The sequence below is a fragment of the Lutra lutra genome, chromosome 6 (genome assembly GCF_902655055.1).
Source record: "Lutra lutra chromosome 6, mLutLut1.2, whole genome shotgun sequence".
In the NCBI taxonomy this organism is placed as follows: domain Eukaryota; kingdom Metazoa; phylum Chordata; class Mammalia; order Carnivora; family Mustelidae; genus Lutra; species Lutra lutra.
Window position 1 is genome coordinate 107,519,396 of NC_062283.1, and position 20,770 is coordinate 107,540,165.

At 39.7% G+C, this 20,770-nt stretch overlaps 1 protein-coding gene across 16 annotated transcripts in view; it reads right to left on the bottom strand.

Annotated features, from left to right (window-relative positions):
• SNAP91 (synaptosome associated protein 91) overlaps positions 1 to 19,441 on the bottom strand; it is a 153,490-nt gene extending 134,049 nt beyond the window's left edge. For 11 of the 16 annotated variants that reach the window (XM_047733229.1, XM_047733228.1, XM_047733227.1 and 8 more), the window contains exons 1-2: positions 18,746 to 18,929; positions 17,697 to 17,856 (exon numbers count right to left, since the gene is read on the bottom strand). In XM_047733229.1, coding sequence (XP_047589185.1) covers positions 17,697 to 17,826 — 130 coding nt within the window. In that variant the 5' untranslated portion in view covers positions 17,827 to 17,856; positions 18,746 to 18,929. The other 5 variants (XM_047733217.1, XM_047733213.1, XM_047733215.1 and 2 more) reach the window with 5 other exon arrangements.
• Between the last annotated feature and the right edge of the window lie 1,329 nt (positions 19,442 to 20,770).

Consider the following 20,770-nt stretch of genomic DNA (forward strand, 5'->3'; position numbering starts at 1 on the left):
CCTGCAGTACTGCCCTTCCAATCCCCCTCTCCATTCTGTCCTCTTTCCTCTGTCAGACAAATGCATAGACTCTAGTGGAGGACTCTGAAACAGGTGACAGAATCCCTAGATGGAAGGAGCCATCCACAACAGACTGAGAGGTGGGCAAGACATAAAACTTGTATCAAGTCACTAGCTCTTGGGATTACCAACAAGGTATTTCTGGTTAAGATTCACATTCACAGTATCATGTCACAGACTCATAAAGATAAACCATAACCTGAGCAAAGCATATCAGAATTCTTCCCTATGAGTCTGTAAAACTCTAGATCTAGGAAGAGAATCCCTTTTTCTTGGCGAGGCTGTGGTGATGTGAACCTGGGAGCTTTAGTTCACCATGTTTCCGGACTCACTGAGAAAGTTAGCTTGTGAGAATGAAGCATGCGCTAGGCCACGATTGTATGAAATGGGCTGAAGAAAAACAGGAGGGAGAATCCTAAATAAGCACCAGAGAGGCCTAGTTCACCCTGCCTTTCCTTCAGCTTGGTTATAAGGGCCAAAATGATCCTGTCTTTGCCCAAACTAGTTTGATCTATAGTCCTGTAACTCATAATCATAAGTCATGATTAATATGGGTATAAAGTAGGAAGTGAAAATCCTTCAACCTACAGATAACATTTTGGCATATACCCTACCAAAATATGTATCATGATCATATACACACAGTACTTTAAAAAAGAAAATTATATCATATTTGAAAAATTGGCTTTACATGTCAGATAAACTTTAACGTCATTTTCCAAGGTTGCCCACTATCATATTGTTAGGATACACCACCATCTTTCAACCAAGTATTTAGGTGTATTCAATTCTGTATTTGTATATATATTGCTGCAACAAACACCTTTTAATGCATACTTTTCTGTAGTTTGCCAATTATTTATCAGATATAAATTTATAGTCATCAAATTGCTGGGATTTAAGAGTTTTGAGTAATATTGCCAATTTCCCTCCCCCAAATTTGCACCAATTTATATTCCTGACAATTGAGTGGTCAATCGAAGGGGTACTGAAGAAGTACCGCTGAACTCAACTGAGGAAGCCCTTCTTTCTGAGTTCACAGCATTACTGCACAAAATGATGAGCAGAGTCTGAAATAGGGTCAAAGTACTGTATTCCATTGAGATATAGACAACAGACCCTTGAGAGAGTAATGTTATTGCAGCACAGAGTTCTTCATAAAAATGCAATACAGTATAATAAAAGTTAAGTGACTTCTTTGGAACTATGATGAGCTCCCTTGTGGGGAAAAAAGTACAGAACCACAAAGCAATGAGGAGATGCAGGTAGTAAATGGTGGGTTCAACCTGGTCCTTAGCACAGACTCAAATCAGCCTTCCATGGAAATTTCCAAGGGTACACTCATGCTCATTCAAGGCAGACAAAAATCAGAATGTTCAATGTTAAAATGCTTAAAGAAGAGCCCAGAAGAATGAACACACTGCCACCCTGTTGAGGTAGGAAGACAAAAATGAAAAAAAATAACAAAACTTTGTTAAGCCATGGTCTAACTGTTTAGTCAGATGATGGGTTAATCTGTAAAATGTACAGTCTGAAGCAAATCAAGTTGATAGTGAGATTATATGAAGCTTTCTAAAATTATATTCCAGCTTTTAAGAAAAAAGAAGACAATATTTTCTAATATTTTTAATACTAAAGGAAAAGAGTTGCAGAGGATGATAATGTGGAAATAACTAACTTTGGAGAGAACAGGAGAAAGAAAATTTTCACCTGGATATTTCCTTAACCTCAATTTTTAAAAAAAAATTTAAAGATTTTATTTATTTATTTGACAGAGAGAGATCACAAGTAGGCAGAGAGGCAGGCAGAGAGAGAGGGGGAAGCAGGCTCCCTGCTGAGTAGAGAGCCCGATGCGGGGCTCGATCCCAGGACCCTGGGATCATGACCTGAGCCGAAGGCAGAGGCTTTAACCCACTGAGCCACCCAGGCACCCCCCTTAACCTCAATTTTAATAACAAGTTTTTTCCCCCCCTTGGGTATTAACACACTAATAAACCCAATGAAGTATGGCATAGACATACCTCGATATACTTAATATATATTATGATTTGGGGGAGGGATACTTTTGTTTTCTGTTTTGCATTAAAATTAAGCCTGATTATAAAATTCTATTATTTCAGTGGTGATAGTTGAGGAATGTTATAAATTTTGCTGCCAAATAATAAGACCAAACTAAATGGCCTCTAAAGTTCATTTAATATACACTTTTTAGAAGACTTTCAACTAAGTTACATGAGTCTATAATCTTTTTGGTCTTCACTGTCACCAATGGCATAGGTAGGTTTCTCTAGTGTTACCTCCATGACCCAAGAACCAAGCAACAGACAAGAAGAGGGAAAAGGCACAAAGAGGTCAGACTGGCAAGACACGTACTGGAATGCCATTAGGGACTGTTTCCTGACTATCCACTGCTCAGAAGTGTCTGGGTGTGGTCTGCATTTATGGTGAGTTTGAATTCAGACTATTAAATTACATGTTTGTATATGTATCCACATTTAAATAAGTTGACATTTCTCACACAGATATTTCCTGGCACCAATACAGCAATCAGAACTAGGTGACCAAGGCAATGATCCATTAAGGCACCTGCTCAAGGAAGACATATAAGAATTATTCAGTATTAACCCATAGAGAAGGTATCATTTTGCCTCTTTGGGACTTAGATTCCTCATCTGCAATAACAAAGATTCTCTCCAGCCTAGCTGGCACTCTGTATCTGGTCCCGATTCGCAACTTGGGTCTTGCTTAACATTCTTGGCCCTTTTAAATTCAGTTTTCCAGTAACCTTTCACTTCTTTAAATTCCTAAAATGTGTCTTGTTCCCTCTGAACTTCCTCTTAGAACAGTGCTCAGCAGCTCCTATCTGCACCTCACCTAGGTAGTCCACTCATTCTTCAGGTCTGGTCTTAAACATCGCTTCTGCAAGGCACCTCCACTGGAGTCTTCACTTCCCCTGTTAACACGCCATTCTTTTTGAGCCACTTGAAATTATTTCTTTCATCTTCTGTCTCCCCTACTAAGTTGCCAAGGGCTGTATCTTGTTTACCATGGTATCCTTGCCTCCTGGAACAATTCCTGACATTCAGTAAATACCCAAATATTTGTTAAATGAATAAATAATGGCACTGTGCTAAATAAGTTACTAAAAGCCTCAATACTGAAAGTAATTTCTAATTTCTACAAACAGGCCATTAAAGCCAAATTAAATATGGAACATTTACTGCTCTCTTTGCAAAGGCAAAACAATCCAAAGTTTTAGCTTAATCTTCCTTGGAGATTTTCTAAAACCCTCATGTTTCTAATGGTAATATTATCATGTTAGTGAATAGCATCACCATATATATAAAGAATACCATTTTGATGAAAATTAAGAGTATATAGATACTTTGAAAGAATGTTTTTTTCCATAACTATCCCAACCGTTCATAAAGTTTGTAATTGCAAATTATAAAGTGGATACTGCAATACAGTGCTACCTAACTGTATCCAACTCAAAACAAACTAAAGCAAATGGGTACACACATATATACAACAAATGTTAATGAAGAATTTTCTCTAATATTTATAATCATCTACTATTTAATCATTCATGATATGCACCAAGGGAAATATACATATACTTTAAATCCACAACCCAGAAAACTTATCAAAGATCTAGTTTTCCCCAAATGAAATATTTTAAGTAGGCTCCATGCGCATGGAGCCCAGTGCAGGGCTTAAACCCCCAACTCTGAGAGCAAGACCTGAGGTGAGATCAAGAGTCGGACACTTAACCAACTGAGCCACCCAAGTGCTTCCCTAGATGAAATTTTTATCATGTCACAAGGATGTAAGTGTTGAAAGACCATCAGGAAATGTGCAGCTACGTACATTAAGCAATGTAATGTTTCTTTTTTTTTAAAAGATTTTATTTATTTATTTGTCAGAGAGAGAGAGGGAGAGAGAGTGAGAGAGCACAGGCAGACAGAGTGGCAGGCAGAGGCAGAGGGAGAAGCAGGCTCCCTGCTGAGCAAGGAGCCCGATGTAGGACTCGATCCCAGGACGCTGGGATCATGTCCTGAGCTGAAGGCAGCCACTCAACCAACTGAGCCACCCAGGTGCTTCCCTAGATGAAATTTTTATCATGTCACAAGGATGTAAGTGTTGAAAGACCATCAGGAAATGTGCAGCTACGTACATTAAGCAATGTAATGTTTCTTTTTTTTTAAAAGATTTTATTTATTTATTTGTCAGAGAGAGAGAGGGAGAGAGAGTGAGAGAGCACAGGCAGACAGAGTGGCAGGCAGAGGCAGAGGGAGAAGCAGGCTCCCTGCTGAGCAAGGAGCCCGATGTAGGACTCGATCCCAGGACGCTGGGATCATGTCCTGAGCTGAAGGCAGCCACTCAACCAACTGAGCCACCCAGGTGTTCCTGTAATGTTTAAGTGTTTGTTTTCCTCTAATATTACACTTCTATGGCTTTCAAAACCTTGAGAGAAAATGACCAAGTTTAACTCCTTGCTCTTCTGCAAGGTTAGCAAGTAAAAGTAAAATCTTTAAAGAAAAAGTTTATAGGAACAAAAAAGTTCTGAAATTTGGGAAATATGAAATCTGTGATAAAAAAATCATTCAGCAAATGTTTACCAAAACCTGCTTCCATGCTATATTTGGTGTTAGGGACAAGGCAGCCTCAATGAAATTGCAGATTAGAGGAAAAAAATTTCATTGAACAGGATGCCACTGCAGCTCTGTGAGTAATAGGACAGGGATACACACAGAGGGGCCATCAAAGTTCTGAGAAGAAATGACTGAAGCTAGGTTTTAGAAATGAGATTTTTAAAATATATTAGAACACAGCATAAAGGTCCAGAAGGAATAGAGAGGATAGTGAACCTAATGAATTTCAAAGTTTCTCAGTAATGAATTGTGGTGTGTATGGGGAGACGGAGAGAAGAAAGAAAGGTGGACTGGAAACAGGCTGCTTCCAATTCTAGCATACAGAAAAAAACACACCTGATAATTTAGATAAGTGATACTGGAATCCTTCTACTCAGTTGGGTGAATTCACAAGAAAATAAAAGATGATTCTCAAGGCCAAAACATAAAGAAGATGTAAAAAAAAAAACCCCATGGTTAAGTGATACCGAGGAGAAGGCTCCTGGAGACCAGGAGTTCATGTGGGTGGCCAGAAGCCTTTGATTTTAACAGCCTTACTGGGAACAGAAAACAAGGTCTTTGAGGTCAAGCAAGGTGGCAAGTTGAAAGACCTTTACAGAAAGCTGGGACCCTCAAAAGGTTACTCCCTTTGTAAAATCAATAGAAAAAAGAAAAACAAAAAAGAACACCTTCCAGCAAAGGAACACAACAGAAAAGGTTGTGCCACTTCGTCTAGGTTCTAGGGAAATGAAGAGGAAAAGAAGAAGTCTCTAGGGCTTTTGTAATCATAGCTATCCTTTTGCCCAAGTTTCTGACTCAGATTTAGACTACAGATTCACACTCTTCTATTCAAGACCTTCAGAGCCATATGTGTTTCAGAATTTATGATTGCTCAGATTTTACAAAAGTAACATGGAACATACATCAAATATTAAGTAACACCGCAGTCTAATCTGGACAGCATATCATAATACAACACTACTTCGGTAGCTCAACATACAAACTTTCATGGTAGGTAGTATAAATTTTGCTACCAGATGATTTACAAAACAAAATTTTGGTCTTCTGAGTTTCTAGACTTTGAAATTATGGACTTAGACTTGCACGAGAAGGGAAACTCCAATAGCAGAAATCAACTTAAGATGCTCCCAGGATGGTAGCACTTGTGGGATCTGGCAGAAGCCATTACTAAATCCTCTCTAGGTTATCCTAAGTTCTCAGGATTCCCACAGATGAAGTCCAAAACTACAAACACGTGAGGAAACACTTCATGAGGGTCAGGCAAAAATGAATAGCAAACACAAAGTTTCATGTAATGGATCTATGAGATAGAGAATATGAAATGAATTGCGTTTCAAATGGTGAAGAAAAAAAGAGGAGCTCAAAAATATGAGGAAGAAATATAAGTCATCCAAAAAAGGAGTAAATTTGAAAAACTTCAAAAAAGAAAACTATAAGTGAATAAAATTAAAAACTACAGATGAGTAAAAGCCAATAAAACATAGCTAAAGAGAGAATTAATAAATAAGAAGTATTTGAAAAACAAAGCATGCTAAACATTAAAGAAAGCATTAACTAGAAAAGGTATATTTACAGATACAAAGATATGATGTGAAAATTTAGTGTATATAAAATCATATTTGAAGACAACAAAAAAGAAAATGGGTGTAGGCCACAATCAATAATAAGTAACACTGAGAATTTCCCAGATCAGATAAGAGAAATGAATTCTTAGATTCAGGAAACCCAAGTTCCAAAGAGAATAAAGAAAAGGAAGCTACATCTAAGAGAAAGGAAAGTTTCCAAATTCATTCTAGAAGGTCAGCATTACTCTAATATGAAAATCAGATAAAAACAGTGCAAAAGAAGAGAACTGTAGCCCAATATATCTGATGAACACAAATGCAAAAATCCTCAACAAAATATTACTGAGCCAAATCCAACAATATGTTAAGAAATCATTCACTACCATCAAGTGGGATTTATTCCTGGGATGCAAAGCTGGTTCAATATTTGCAAAACAATCAAGGTCATATATCACATCAACAAGAGAGAGGATAAAAACTGTATGATTATTCCAATACCCGCAAAAAAAACCATTTGACAAAGTATAACATCCCTTCATGATAAAAACTCTCAACAAAGTAGGTGTAGAAAGTTCCTTCTAATGAGGTATGTTGAACATATCTCAATATAATAAAGACCACATATGAAACCCATAACTAATATTGTACTCAATGATGAAAAACAGAGAGCTTGTCCCCTAAGATCAGGAACAAGATCATGTTCACTATCACCACTTTTATTCAGCATAGTTCTGAAAACCCTAGCCACAACAATCAGACAAAAAGAAATAAAGGCATCCAAATTAGCAAGGGAGAAGTAAATCTTTCACTATTTTCAGATGACATGATACTATATACAGAAAATCCTAAAGACTTTACCAAAAAACTGCTAGAACTGATAATTGAATTCAGTAAAGTCACAGGACAATATACAGAAATCTGTTATATTTCTATGCAGTAAGAATAAAGTAGCAAAAAGAGAAATTGAGAAAATAATTCCATTTATAATTACACAAATAATTAAGTGCCTAGGAATAAACTTAACCAAGGAGGTGAAAGACCTGTACTCCTAAAACCATAAAACACTGATGAAAGAAATTCAAGATGACACAAAGAACTGGAAAGAAATTCCCTACTCATGGGTTTGAAGAATACTGTTAAAATTTCTGTACTACCCAAAGCAATCTAAAGATTTAATGCAACCCCTATCAAAATATCAACAGGATTTTTCACAGAACTAGAACAAACAATCCTTAAATGTATATAGAACCACACACACACAAAAAAAACAACTAAATAGCCAAAGCATCTTGAAAAACAAGTATAAAAGGTATCACAATCCCAGATATCAAGATATGCTACAAAACTGTAGTAATCAAACAATATGGTACAGGCACAAAAACCAACACATAGATCGATGGAACAGAATAGAGAGCCCAAATAAACCCAGGACTATACAGCCAATTTATCTCCAACCAAGGAGGCAAGAATATGCAATGGGAAAAAGATGGTCTCTTCAATAAATGGTGTTGGAAAAACTGTACTGCTACATACAAAAGAATGAAACTTTCTTATGTCATACACAAAAATAAATTCAAAATGGAGTAAAGGACCTAAATGTGAGAAATGAAGTCATAACAATCCTAGGAGAAAGCACAGGCATTAATTTCTCTGACATTAGTCATAGTGATATTTTTCTAGATGTGTCTCCTAAGACAAGGGAAACAAAAGCAAAAATAAATGATTGGGACATCAAAATAAAAAGCTTCTGCACAGCAAAGAAAACAGTCAACAAAACTAAAAGACAACCAACTAAATGGGAGGAGATTTTGCAAATGACATATTCAATAAAGGGTTAGTATCCAAAATATATAAAGAACTTACACAACTCAACATCAAAAAAGAGAAATAATCTAATTAAAAATGGGCAGAAATCATGAACAGATTATTTCTCCAAAGAAAACATACAGATGGCCAACATACAGGTATTTCTCCAAAGAAGACATACAGATGGCCAATGTCTACAAGTACTGAACTACTATCTTGTACACGTGAAACAAATATAACAGGTATTTCTCCAAAGAAGACACATAGATGAACACATGAAAAGATGCTCATCAGCATTCATCATCAAAGAAATGCAAATCAAAATCATAGTTATTATCACCTCATGCCTGTTAGAACAGCTAAAGCCAAAAACACAAGAAAGAGTAAGTGTTGGTGAAGATGTGGAGAAAAAGGAACTCTCTTGCATTGTTGGTGGGAAAACAAACTGGTGCAGTCACAATACAATATGGCAATTTCCCAAAGGCAAAAAATAAAACTACCATATCATCTAATATCTAATATCTAATAATTCCATTCCTGGATAATTGCCCAAAGAATATGATAACACTAATTCAAAAAGATATATGCACCCCTATGTTTACTGCAGCATTATTTACAATAGCTAAGATATGGACATAGCCCAAGTGTCCACTGATAGAAGAATGGATAGAGAAGATATGGTGTATATACACACACAATGGAATATTACGCAGCCATTAAAAATAATGGGATCTTGCCATTTGTAACAACATGGATGGATCTAAAGGGTATAATGCTAAATGAAATATGCCAGTCAGAGAAAGACAAATACCATATGATTTCACTCATGTGTGGAATTTAAGAAACAAAAAAAGAACAACAACAAAGAGACAAACCAAAAAATAGACTCTTAACTACAGAGAACGATAGAGATGACAGAGAGAGAATTATAGAGAGAAGTATAGAGAACCATAGAGATGGTTAGGGGGGAGGTGGGTGCGGGGACAGATGAAATAGATGAAGAGGATTAAAAGTACACTTATCATGATGAGCACGGAGTAATGTCTACAAGTATGGAAAAATTGGACTGCTACACAAAAGAATGAAACATCCTTATGCCATACACAAAAATAAATTCAAAATGTATATGTGAAACTATATTGTATATGTAAAACAAATATAACACTGTTATATTAACTATATTGAAATTAAAACTTAAAAAAAATTAGAAAAAAAAAGAAAGCTACATCTACACACAGACACACACTATAGGACAAAACAAACAAGATTATAAAAGCTGCCACAAAAATAGAGATTACCTAAAGGCAGGTAGGCTCATATATGACTTCTTGAAAGGAATAACAGAATCCAAAAGAGTGAAATTATCGGGGCACCTGGGTGGCTCAGTGGGTTAAAGCCTCTGCCTTCAGCTCAGGTCATGATCCCAGAGTCCTGGGATCGAGCCCCGCGTGGGGCTCTCTGCTCCGCAGGGAGCCTGCTTCCTCCTCTCTCTCTCTCTCTCTCTCTCTCTCTGCCTACTTGTGATCTCTGTCTGTCAAATAAATAAATAAAATCTTAAAAAAAAAAAAAGAGTGAAATTATCTTCAAAGGAAAAATAACTGTCAATCCAGAATTGTGTATATAGATAAACTATCCTTCAAAAATATGGGCAAAATTAGATTTTTTTTTTAGACAAAATCAGAATTGACTACTAAAGACTCACTGAACTCTACCCTGCAAAAGGATAGAGTTCAGAAAAATCTTAGGCATAACAAAGTAAAGGTGAGAAAAGAAGTCAAGGAGGACTTACTGACATAAACACTGCCTGTATTGAATAACAATGTCTAGCTTTGTGGGTTAAAACTATGGTAGAATTAAAATACTAGAAAACACAGCATGTAAGTAAGAAGTAGGTGGTTGGAGTAAAATTTCCAAGTTTCTCTTCTTTGGGAGAAAATAAAAAGATAACTGTTTTAGTAGGCATATTAAATTTTTAAAGGTGGATCACTAAAAGAACAGAAATAATACAGATTTCAAACTTCCAAACTAAAGAAAGAGAAAGTTGGAACTCATGTAAAAACTGAAGTGACTAAAAGCAGGGATGAAAAAACAAGCATGGAGAAGTGGTAAGGGCAAATCACTAATGATCCTATCTGTCATTATGGTGGTGGAAGTAGCAGTAATGACACCAGCAGGGGCAACAGTAGCACCAACAACAATTGTAGAGTAACGGTTAACAGTAACAGTGGTAGTAATAACTGATATTCATTGAACTTTTGTGTGTCAAGCTGTGGGCTAGGTATTTTACACACATTATCTCATTTATTCCTCACCAAAGATGAGGTAGGTATTACTATTACTAACCTTTCTTTTACAAATAAGGTTTATTACTGATCTAAAAGCAAAGCAGAGAAAGTTCAGAAGGGGATTTCAAAGAGTTTTTAACCACTGAGCACCCACTGGATGTGAGAGATGAGGGATAACTCTCAAATTAGTGGCTCGGCCAGTTGGGTTGGCAATGTCTGGCCCCTAACAGCAATCCTGTTACTTCAAGCATGGATCAAGCCAAAGACACAGAATATCCAAAGAGAAGGGTAGATGTGTGTGTGTTTTCTTTGGAATGGTGAACTTCTGTTTCAAGAAGCTTGGGTGTGAAAGAAAAACAAGGGACAATAGGTTGGTTGCTGGAAGAGGGCATAGGGTCCAAGGACAGTTGTGTGTAGGTGGCTTTGTTTTAAATGGAGATACTTGAAAATGCATATAAGAGAGATAGAGGAGAGCTTAAAAATACAGATGATGGAATAACTGACATAGAAAGGAGGAGGAGAGTTATCATTTAAAATAAAAGTGCTAACCCTGGGAGAATAATTAATGATGAGGCCCAAAAGCAAAACCACATGAAGTAGACAATGATGCATCTTCTCTCTCTCCTGAGTAGCCAGGAATGGCATATCACAAAATCCTTTAGGAAACATTAGATCCTTCTTAAAGATGCATAATAGAGGAAGTTTATGTATCCATGGGAGGGCAGGAAGGATCCTCACACGTTTGGTACACATGAAGAGAGAGCAGGAACCCAGGGCTGTGGGCTTCAGGGTACAATTCTCTCTCTGGCTGTGCTTCCACCCAGCTGCTCCTAGGAAGATGTCATCCTGTCTTATAGCTGATCATGCAATTGACACTGGGTATGCCATTCAACTACTCTTGCCTTTACGAGAAATAAAACCTAGAGCACATTACAAAAACACCTAAGGGAAAAAAGCCAACATTTCCCTTCACAAGCAGAGAGTGTTTCTCAGTGAAGAGAAAAAAATTTGCCAACAAGGTGAAACTGGAGAATAAATATTTTTAATGGCAAGAAATGTGGCTTTTCAAATTGTTTAAATAAACAATGCTTATATTTGAAGGCTTAGTCAGTAGCAACTGGCTCAGGAGTTGAGTCACCTAAAATACGACTCTGTAAGGAAAGCATCTTAGGTGCTCAGGGAACTGGGTTATCTTGTCACTTCTGACCTTCTTTACCAAGTATTGAAACTTAGATAAGCTCCAAGAATACCCTATCCCAGCATCAATCAATCTGAAGGGAGGAGGGAAGATATTTAAAGGATATTTATTTGTGAAAACTAAGAGATCCATAGCAACTAAGTGCACAGATTAAATTACAGGTAAGACTTCAGCAGCCCTTTATTAAACATTAAAACTCATATGGCAATGTACCAAAAATTGAGATTTTAATCTAAAATGCTGTAAGCTAATATTGCAAATAAGATGTGAATTTACCTACCCTAATATAATTTATATTTTTTCCATATGTTCAATTTTTGTAACATTTAAAAAATTGATCTGAATTACCAATTGTATACTGGTTCTAAGAACATAATCTGCCAACCACACTGATCACCAAAGGAGAGGAAAAAAAAAATCTGAAGTGACCCAAATAGAATTAACATTATACCCCCCCCCCCACACACACACAGATTTCTCTGAAAATGTGGAAGTAAAAAGATCCAGAAAAAAAATCCTTACTGTTCCACTAGCTAACATAAAATCTGCTTAATTATTTTAAGTCATTTCTAAAGCATGCTCCCTGCTATTATGAGATTCTTTGCCACTCCTCTGCTTCACCTGCTCCTGCCAACCCCTGAAACTCATAGAATTTCTCTGCCCCACTCCTGGCATGCTGAGTATTGTCTGGGAAAGTCACTGGACCATACAGATTGGACCCCTTACAGATTTGCTGTATCAGTGATCATCGACTCAAAGCTTTTTCAAAAGTGTATTTCCCCCAGCTCTTCCTGACTGCCTAAAAAATACTATCTTCATGCTTGGGCTGGGTCTTCTGGTGAAATCAAGAAGGAACATGAGCAATAACATCTTTAAAAAAAAAAAAAAAAAAAACACTTTCTAAGGGCGCCTGGGTGGCTCAGTGGGTTAAGCCACTGCCTTCGGCTCAGGTCATGATCTCGGGGTCCTGGGATCGAGTCCCGCATCGGGCTCTCTGCTCAGCAGGGAGCCTGCTTCCCTTCCTCTCTCTCTGCCTGCCTCTCTGCCTGCTTGTGATCTCTGTCTGTCAAATAAATAAATAACATCTTTAAAAAAAAAAAAAAAAAAAAAAAAAAGAAGGAACATGAGCATGCCTTGGTATAGAAGAATGAGAGGTATATTTAATCAATATTAAATAGTGAAATGAGAACAAATGGAACAAAAGTAAAACATACAGCAAATTAGTACATTTCTCATGTTGAAACTTTTATTTCAGTAAACTTTTATACATTGCTACATTGATCTAATTAATTTTATTCAATAATCTTTGCTTACTTTTTGGATCTGTGCACTACAGAAATCTTTATTAAGTTATCAAAAATATAGGTGTGGTATCAACTGAATTGGTGGGCAAAAAGCATTTCTATAAATCAAAATATATTTTATTTTTACTAAGCGGCTGAGGTATAGCAAATAAACTTAAATCTATTGTAATTAATTAATTAAAATTTAGGATTAAAATTTCATTCTGTTCACTCACAAAATTCTTATTTACAGATATTTTATGAATAAAATTAAAGCAGCAGGTATTTTGTGGTAATTTGCCAATATTTGACTTGAATCAAAACACAGTCCATGGGGCGCCTGGGTGGCTCAGTGTGTTAAAGCCTCTGCCTTTGGCTCAGGTCATGATCCCAGAGTCCTGGGATCAAGCCCCGTGTCAGGCTCTGTGCTGGGCAGGGAGCCTGCTTCCCTCTCTCTCTGCCTGCCTCTCTGCCTACTTGTGATCTCTCTGTGTCAAATAAATAAATAAAATCTTCAAAAACAAACAAACAACAAAACACAGTCCATATCTATTACTTCTACCAGACATTCTAATAAGAAATAAAAATCTTTTAATTAAATAATTAATTTGGAGGAGAGAGAGAGTGCTTGAGCAAGCAGGTGGAGGGGCACAGGGAGACAGAATGTCCAGCCGACTCCCTGCTGAGCATGGAGCCTGATATGGGGCTCAATCCCTCTGCCCTGAGATCATAACCTGAGCCAAAATCAAGAGTCAGACGCCCACCTGGCTGAGCCACGCAGGTGTCCCAAATTTTACTTTTTTCTTAATTTGGGAGGACAGGAATCATTTATAAAATGCCAGTCAGTATTTCTCAAACATAAAATTCAGAACCTGAATCATTTGCTCATTAGGTGCATAAGGTCATTATTAAAAACCCTTAAGAGGTTTAGAATGAAAAACAGCATTATGATAACCAATCTTTTCATGAGGTTTGGTTTGAATATTAACAGTAATATCTAAGTTTGAATTTTGATGATGTTAAAGAGGTTGTTTTTAGTTGAGGGAAATTGGAAGGGGAGGTGAACCATGAGAGACTATGGACTCTGAAAAACGATCTGAGAATTTTGAAGGGGTGGGGGGTGGGAGGTTGGGGGCACCAGGTGGTGGATATTGTAGAGGGCACGGATTGCATGGAGCACTGGGTGTGATGCAAAAATAATGAATACTGTTATGCTGAAAAAAAAAAAAAAAACAATATAGCATATATAGAAACTGTTGGTAAAAGCTACGAACAGAAATGAATCTTATACTAGCGCTGCCAAACTTTCCAAGTTTCTCCCTGCAGGTGTTATGTTGGGTTGACTCTATTTCTTGGTTGGTCTTTAGTGACACAGCACTTGGGTAGATACTAGGTGCTTTACTGGATCTTACTATCTTATAACTTGACTTGAGCTATGGTTTATGCCATCAACTACAAAACAGAAAAGGAAAAGCCGCTAAAATGTAAAACAGTTTTAACCAAGAAGGTAAATACTTGCTGAATCCTGGATGTTTTTACGTGTTACCAAATAGGTACACAAAGTTACTAGGAAAAAGAAACAAGGATGTACAGGTGCTCCTGAAAAACTGATGTCAAACTAACACTGGGTCAGATGTTTATCAATGTTCATGTGCAAGTGGCAACATTATTATAGTAGAGAATGGAATAAAAGCTTTACATAATCCAAAAGTACCTTAAGATACATAATCATTTTTTAGAATATTAAAAATATTATTTTAAATTCAATATATACCTGTTGATTATGGTGAAGCTTTTCTGAATATATTTTTCTGCTAAGAAACTTAACTTATTGGAAAAAAGGGGGAAAAAATCTGAGACTGTATGCCTAGAATTTCTTTATCTCTACCTTCTCACCATATATATTTCTGCCCCCAGATGTTAACAAATCATTCCTGAAAATGTTTAAACCATGTATCATAAAGCATAATGTTATAAATCACCAGAATTAATAGTAATTTTCCTGGCCTATCAACCTACAGAAAAAAAAAATACCTTTTAAACTAGTACTTTAAATAAATAATATTTGGAGCTCATTCAGTTAACCTAATATCTGGGGGAAAAATCATAAAACCATAAACTTTAATCTTATAAACTTCCAACCTAAACTCCTAACCCAAAAATTATACAACAAATTAAAATTTAAAAATTTGGCCTCAGATCCCCAGCTCTACATTGTGCTCTTTTCCTCCCAACTACTACTATTCAATATTTTCAAAACTAAAACATTACCTAAGAATGCTTCGGTGCCTATAGGAAAACTTAGTTATGTGTTTGCATGTTCTAATAATAGGTGTGATTCACTTTTATAACTGGTGTTACCGAAAACCTGTGAATAAATTACTAAGGTAGCCAACTGTTATTTAAAAGAACTTAACAAGGATTCCAAGCAAAGATGCCTTCTTACAATGCATATAAATACAACAATATTTCTATTTTCAAATTTTCTGTATCATTTTTCAGTAATGTGATATCAGACAGTAATATGATATCTGTCTTTCCAAATTCTGCCCAAAGGTTGTTTTTAAGTGCAGTTAACTTATTGTATTACTTATTCAAAAAGCAAAACATCAAAAAGAAAAACTAATACTTTTCAGTACTTGTCTTTCACTCATTTTTTTTTTAACTGACTGAATTTAAAGTTCTCCACACATGTCAAAGAGATTGCAATAAGGGTGTGGGTTGTGCTCCTTGATTTCACACAAAGTCATACAAACAGGATGGGTATTTTGGAAATTAAACCATTCAGGCTAATACTGTTCCTTCCCCCCTCCCAACAGAAACTATGACTAAATAAACCACAGACAGCAGTAAAGTGCAGTGGTTAAAAGCTGTTAAAGTTAATTACCTTCCCTGAACCTGTTAAGCAGTGATAAATTAATAAAATAAAGCCCAGTGTCTGGCATATAGTAACTGCTCAATAAATGTTTAACTGTTACGATTATTCACATTAATAATTCAATACCAATTCCTGCTTCATCTGCTTTCTAAATACAGAATCTCCCCCTTACGTTCCACATCTTCAAAATCACCCCACTCACTAACATATGCTGGAGATACTGGAAAACCTCCCACCTTGAAAATTTTTAAAAGGCCATCCAGATCTAAAAGATTAAGGTGACTAAATATTTAGATATGGAAAGGTGAGTCTTTATCCAAATGTTTTAATGAAATGCTCAAATCTGTGAACGTTCTGTGAAATGTATCAATATATTGATCCACCATTTTCATAGCATTTCGCAAATCCATTACCTACAGCTTTTTTATTACGAGTATTTCCTAGACTGACACATACCTTGAAGACATGAGTCACCTTTCCAGAGTTGGGGAAACTGATGGAAAGATGGCTAAATGATTCAGCATGCTGCAGCAAAATGAGCTGGTCATGAATCTATAATTTCTACTTCTGTTAGGTGCCCTGGCCCTGGCGGCCTCTTCCACTCTGTACTGTATATATAACGCATGATACCATATCAACAAATTCTGTTAAGAATTCCCTCAGGAAAGGAGTAATGCTGTTTTCCCCTCAGACAAGCCTCTCAAAGCAAAATTACTCAATTTTACAACACAACAGCCTCACAAGGCTGGACAACCCTTACAACGTCCAGCTGTAAGCTCCATCAAGCTGTGCTTATACACATAATAGGACTAAAGTCAATTCTAACACTAGAGCCATTTTCTCAGCTGCACAAGGCAGACACTAGGGAAGACCTGAAGCAAAAGAAACCCAGAAAATGGGCAAAGGAAGCCAGATGGGAAATGGGTATGGCTACACTTATGTCTCTTAGGCCAACACTGACCTTTACCAACAAATATATCAGAGCAGATCCTGAGCATCTCAGAAAGACTGAAAAGCTGCTACAGAACATGTTTTGGGTACATGTTTTTAAATGGAAAGCCTTTTTCGAAGTCCCTATTTGTCCTTCAATAACAAAATATTGACTGTGATAATCCAATGAAAAATTTTTATCAGAAATCCATGGATTCCAAACTAAATCAAAGCTTTTTTTCCCCATCAAATAACCAATAAAAAGAAAAAGCATTATGAATGAAATGTTTTCTTGTAAAAGTGCACCATCTCGAATGCTGGGAAAGCACATCCATTTTGTGACCACAGCAGAGTCATTCTGCCCAGCAGTTTCTGAGAAAGGGACAAAGAAGTGTGCCAGGATGTGTAAGATGAAATCGCCATTATCTCTGAAGTCCAATTTCCTCATTCAATAGCTTGAATTTATTTTGGTTTGGTGTGGTTACATACAACGTACACTCACACCCCCACACTCAAACATGAAATTTCAGCAGCCACACTGAAAAAGAAGACACTATTTTAAAACTATTCAAAAATGTATTTAGAAAACTAGGGTGACAAGTTTGACCTTTTAGGATTTCATCTTTCTTAATCTTTTCTTTTTGGGAGCGGTATATGACTCTGCAACCCCTGATTTCCTGTAACCTGGACAAAGGGGTGGGGTGTGAAGAAAGAAAAAAAGAGGAGAAAAGTGCCTAATCCAGAATGTACAATTCCTCAGTATTTTATAGTATTAATACACATAGTTTTGTTTTTGCTTTTTTTCCTCCACCAAGACCTTGGAGGTCAACAGGAGAAAAAAAAATGGCTCATACACAAACAAGGTTTCAGAGTTGACCCAAGGCAACACCTCCAGGTCTGGAAATTTAGAGCTCAGGGGCAGCCCAGCTGTGACTTCTGAAAGCTGCAGCATTATCTACAGCAAGCCCAGGCCGCACGCCGGCATCCAGGGCGCCTCTGCCGTGCGCATGTCCCACTTATATAAAAAGATGCTTACAGTCCAGGTGCTTTTTCTTGGGGCCCATCACTTCATGAGTGGTGGCTTTGCAGACCGCTCTCGCAACAGCGGAGCCTGTCACGCTGTACTGAGCGGCGGCGATCCGATCCGTAAGCGTTTGGCCCGACATCTTCTCCGGCCGCGTCTATCACCTCCTCTTCTGCGGGAAGGAAGCGGAGATGGTCCTGCTTTAAACCCGCAGACCCTACCCTCCGAGCACCCCGGCCTTGCCTCCTCCAGCCGCACGGCGGCTCTCTTCTCCTCTGTCCCCGCCCTGGTACCAGCTCTAGGAGCCAGCAACGCGTTAAGCCCCGCTGCTGAGACGCGATCCAGAGGGGTCTCCAACAAGAGTAGGTCCGTCACGGAACCCCAGCACGGGCTCTGGTCCCAGCTTCGTGACACCGTCCGGGTCCCACTCGCCGTGCAGCCCGCCTCTCCCCTCCGCTGCCCGCCTGTCAATCTGCACTTTGCCTGCAACCTGATCCCCGCGTGTCCGACCAGCCCCAGCGTGCGTCGGGCTTATTCCCTGGGCGCCGCGCCCACCGGGTGCCCACCTCTCGCTTGCCCGCCGCGGCGTTTCTTCCTCGTAGCCCGCAGGCTCCGGGGGATGAATCGGATACCCAAGCCCTGACCGTTTCTCTCCTCCTCCTCGCGCTGCTGCGGCAGTGGGCTCGTCCTCCCTCGGGCGCGGTGGAGATTATCCTAGCGTTGCGCCATATTATGCCCTCGCCTCCCCTTCCTTCCTCGCCACCGCCTCCAAAGCCCCGCCGAGGCCCTTCGCCCGAGTCCCCTCCCCTCGCCCCCAATCTCCGCCGCAGGGGCCGCCCGGGGGCTCTGCGGAGGCGCCGGAGTCTCTCGGCGCCTCGCCCTTCCTGGCAGTGGAGCAGAGACGGGCTGACAGCCCAGCCCAGCCCCCTGCCCGCACTCGAGCGCGCCGCGGAGCTGTCACCCAGCCGCTGCCCTTCTCCGCGCCCTAGGATTATCCTCTCCGGATCCGCGCGCTGCCCCGGCGCGGAGGAGGGGGCCACGCCGGGGCCGCGGGTACTCACCCCGCCCCAGGAGCGGCGCCTCCAGCCGCAGGATGAGCGGCGCCTGGGCCGCCGAGGGAAGCCGCGCCGGGTGGGTGTGTGCGGCCGCGCGCGGACCCGGTGCCCCGGGGCGAGATGCCTCCAGCCCTAGCGCGGCCCCCCGCCCTCAGCTCCGGGGTCCCTGCGCCCGCAGCCTGTGGCCCCAGGAGCCCGTACCCGCCCGCCGCCGCCTCCTCCGCCAGCGCTGCCGCGTCTCTCTAGCGATCCGCGCCGCGTTCCCATCCCCGCCCCCACCTCAGCTGTGGCTGCTCCAACGAGTCAGGTGACGGCGGCGGACTAACCCGGGCGAGCTCTCCTCCGAGCGCCTCGCGGCCCCCTCCCAGCTACTCACACACGCCACCCCCACACACACACACCCCCGGGACCGCCGGCTTACAGGCAAGGGGGTGCCGCGCGCGAGCATCCCCGGCCAGCGCGAGACGAGAAGGAGGCGGGATGGCAGGGAGGCCGACACCCACCAGCCAACCAGCCTCCGCCAGGCGCCCAGCAGCCCCTCCGCCGGCTAGACCCGCACCCAGCACGCACTGCGTGCGCGCGCACCGCACACACCTGCCGGGCTACTGCGGGATTCGTGGAGGGCGGCGGGGGCGTTCGAGCAGCCCTGCCAGTGGGCTCTTCAAGTGCTGCTGCGAAGGCCAAGGTTAGCGCGTTGTCGCGCGCGGCCGGGCAAAGCCCAGCCCTTCTCTCCTCTACATTCAGTCTCTGACACGCCCGGCTGTGGGAGGCAGCCGCGGCCGGGAAGGGCAGGGCGATTTAAATGTCAGATTCTGCAAGCCAGCCATGCCGTTACCTGCGTCTCGGCTCCTTGATCTCCTTTACCTGTTTCAGTTGCAGTTGGGAGCTAGGGTGGGCAGGTGATTCTAGCCACTTTCGTCTTAAACAGATACAGAGGTCTGCTGCAAGCGCGAAAAACGAACAAAGTCATCAATCAAGGCCCAAATTATATTCACAGTGATTATTTGGGTGTGTAGGGAAAACTCTTTGTATCCTTAAAAAGTAACGTCTCCCAATTAAATATAGTGTCTGAATGTCTTAAGTATATTCGAATTGCATAGATGAATTTCTGAACGAGGATTTGGACTGGGTTAGTAGTTAAACGTATTCCCATTTTCAAAAATTGCTACTTATTGTAATCTTGAAAAACTTTTACATTCTCCAAGTAGAATCAAGATCAGAATTTAAGCTGTCAGTTTTCTTGACATTTTTTCCTGGCTGCACGTGGCCTCTTAGACCTTAAGGGCTTAAAATGTCTACCTATAGGTATCAGGGTTTTGTGGTGTACTCCTTTTAACTGGTACAGTGTTCATTATGGAGTCATGATTTCATAACTTCAGGGACTGAGTCTTGCACTAATTAGAAATGTGTTGAGTAAAGAAAGATAGCCTAAGACCACCATTCTTGGGTTTCAGATACTAGTCTTGCTGTATGATCTAGCAATAGGACACCTAGATATTTGTCCAAGAGAAATAAAGAGATAATTCCATTTAAAAACATGTACCCAAATTTTGCAGTAGCTTTGTAGAATGGCCCCAAGTTGAAAGAAACACAAATACTTTTCTATTTGTAAGTGGGTAAACAAAATGTGGTCTGTCCATACAATGGAATGCTACTAAGCAGTAACAAAGAACAAACTAACAATGGGGTTAAAAATACATTATGCTAAATCAAAAAAGTCCAAGCTCTAAATGCTACATGTTGTGATTCCATTCATATAACATTCTGAAAAAGGAAAAACTATAGAGACAGAAAGCATATCAGATGTCAGGAGTGGGGGAAGAGACTGACCACAAAGGGACAGAAGGTGACTTGTCATAGTGATGGAAATATTCTATATCATAACTGTGATGATGGTTACACAACCCCACATATTTCTCAGAACTTATCAATTTATACACTTAAAATTGGTGAATATTGTTATGTGTAAATTATACCTCAATAAATCTGATAAAAAGAGCTTTAATGACAATAGTAACATCATACAAAGTA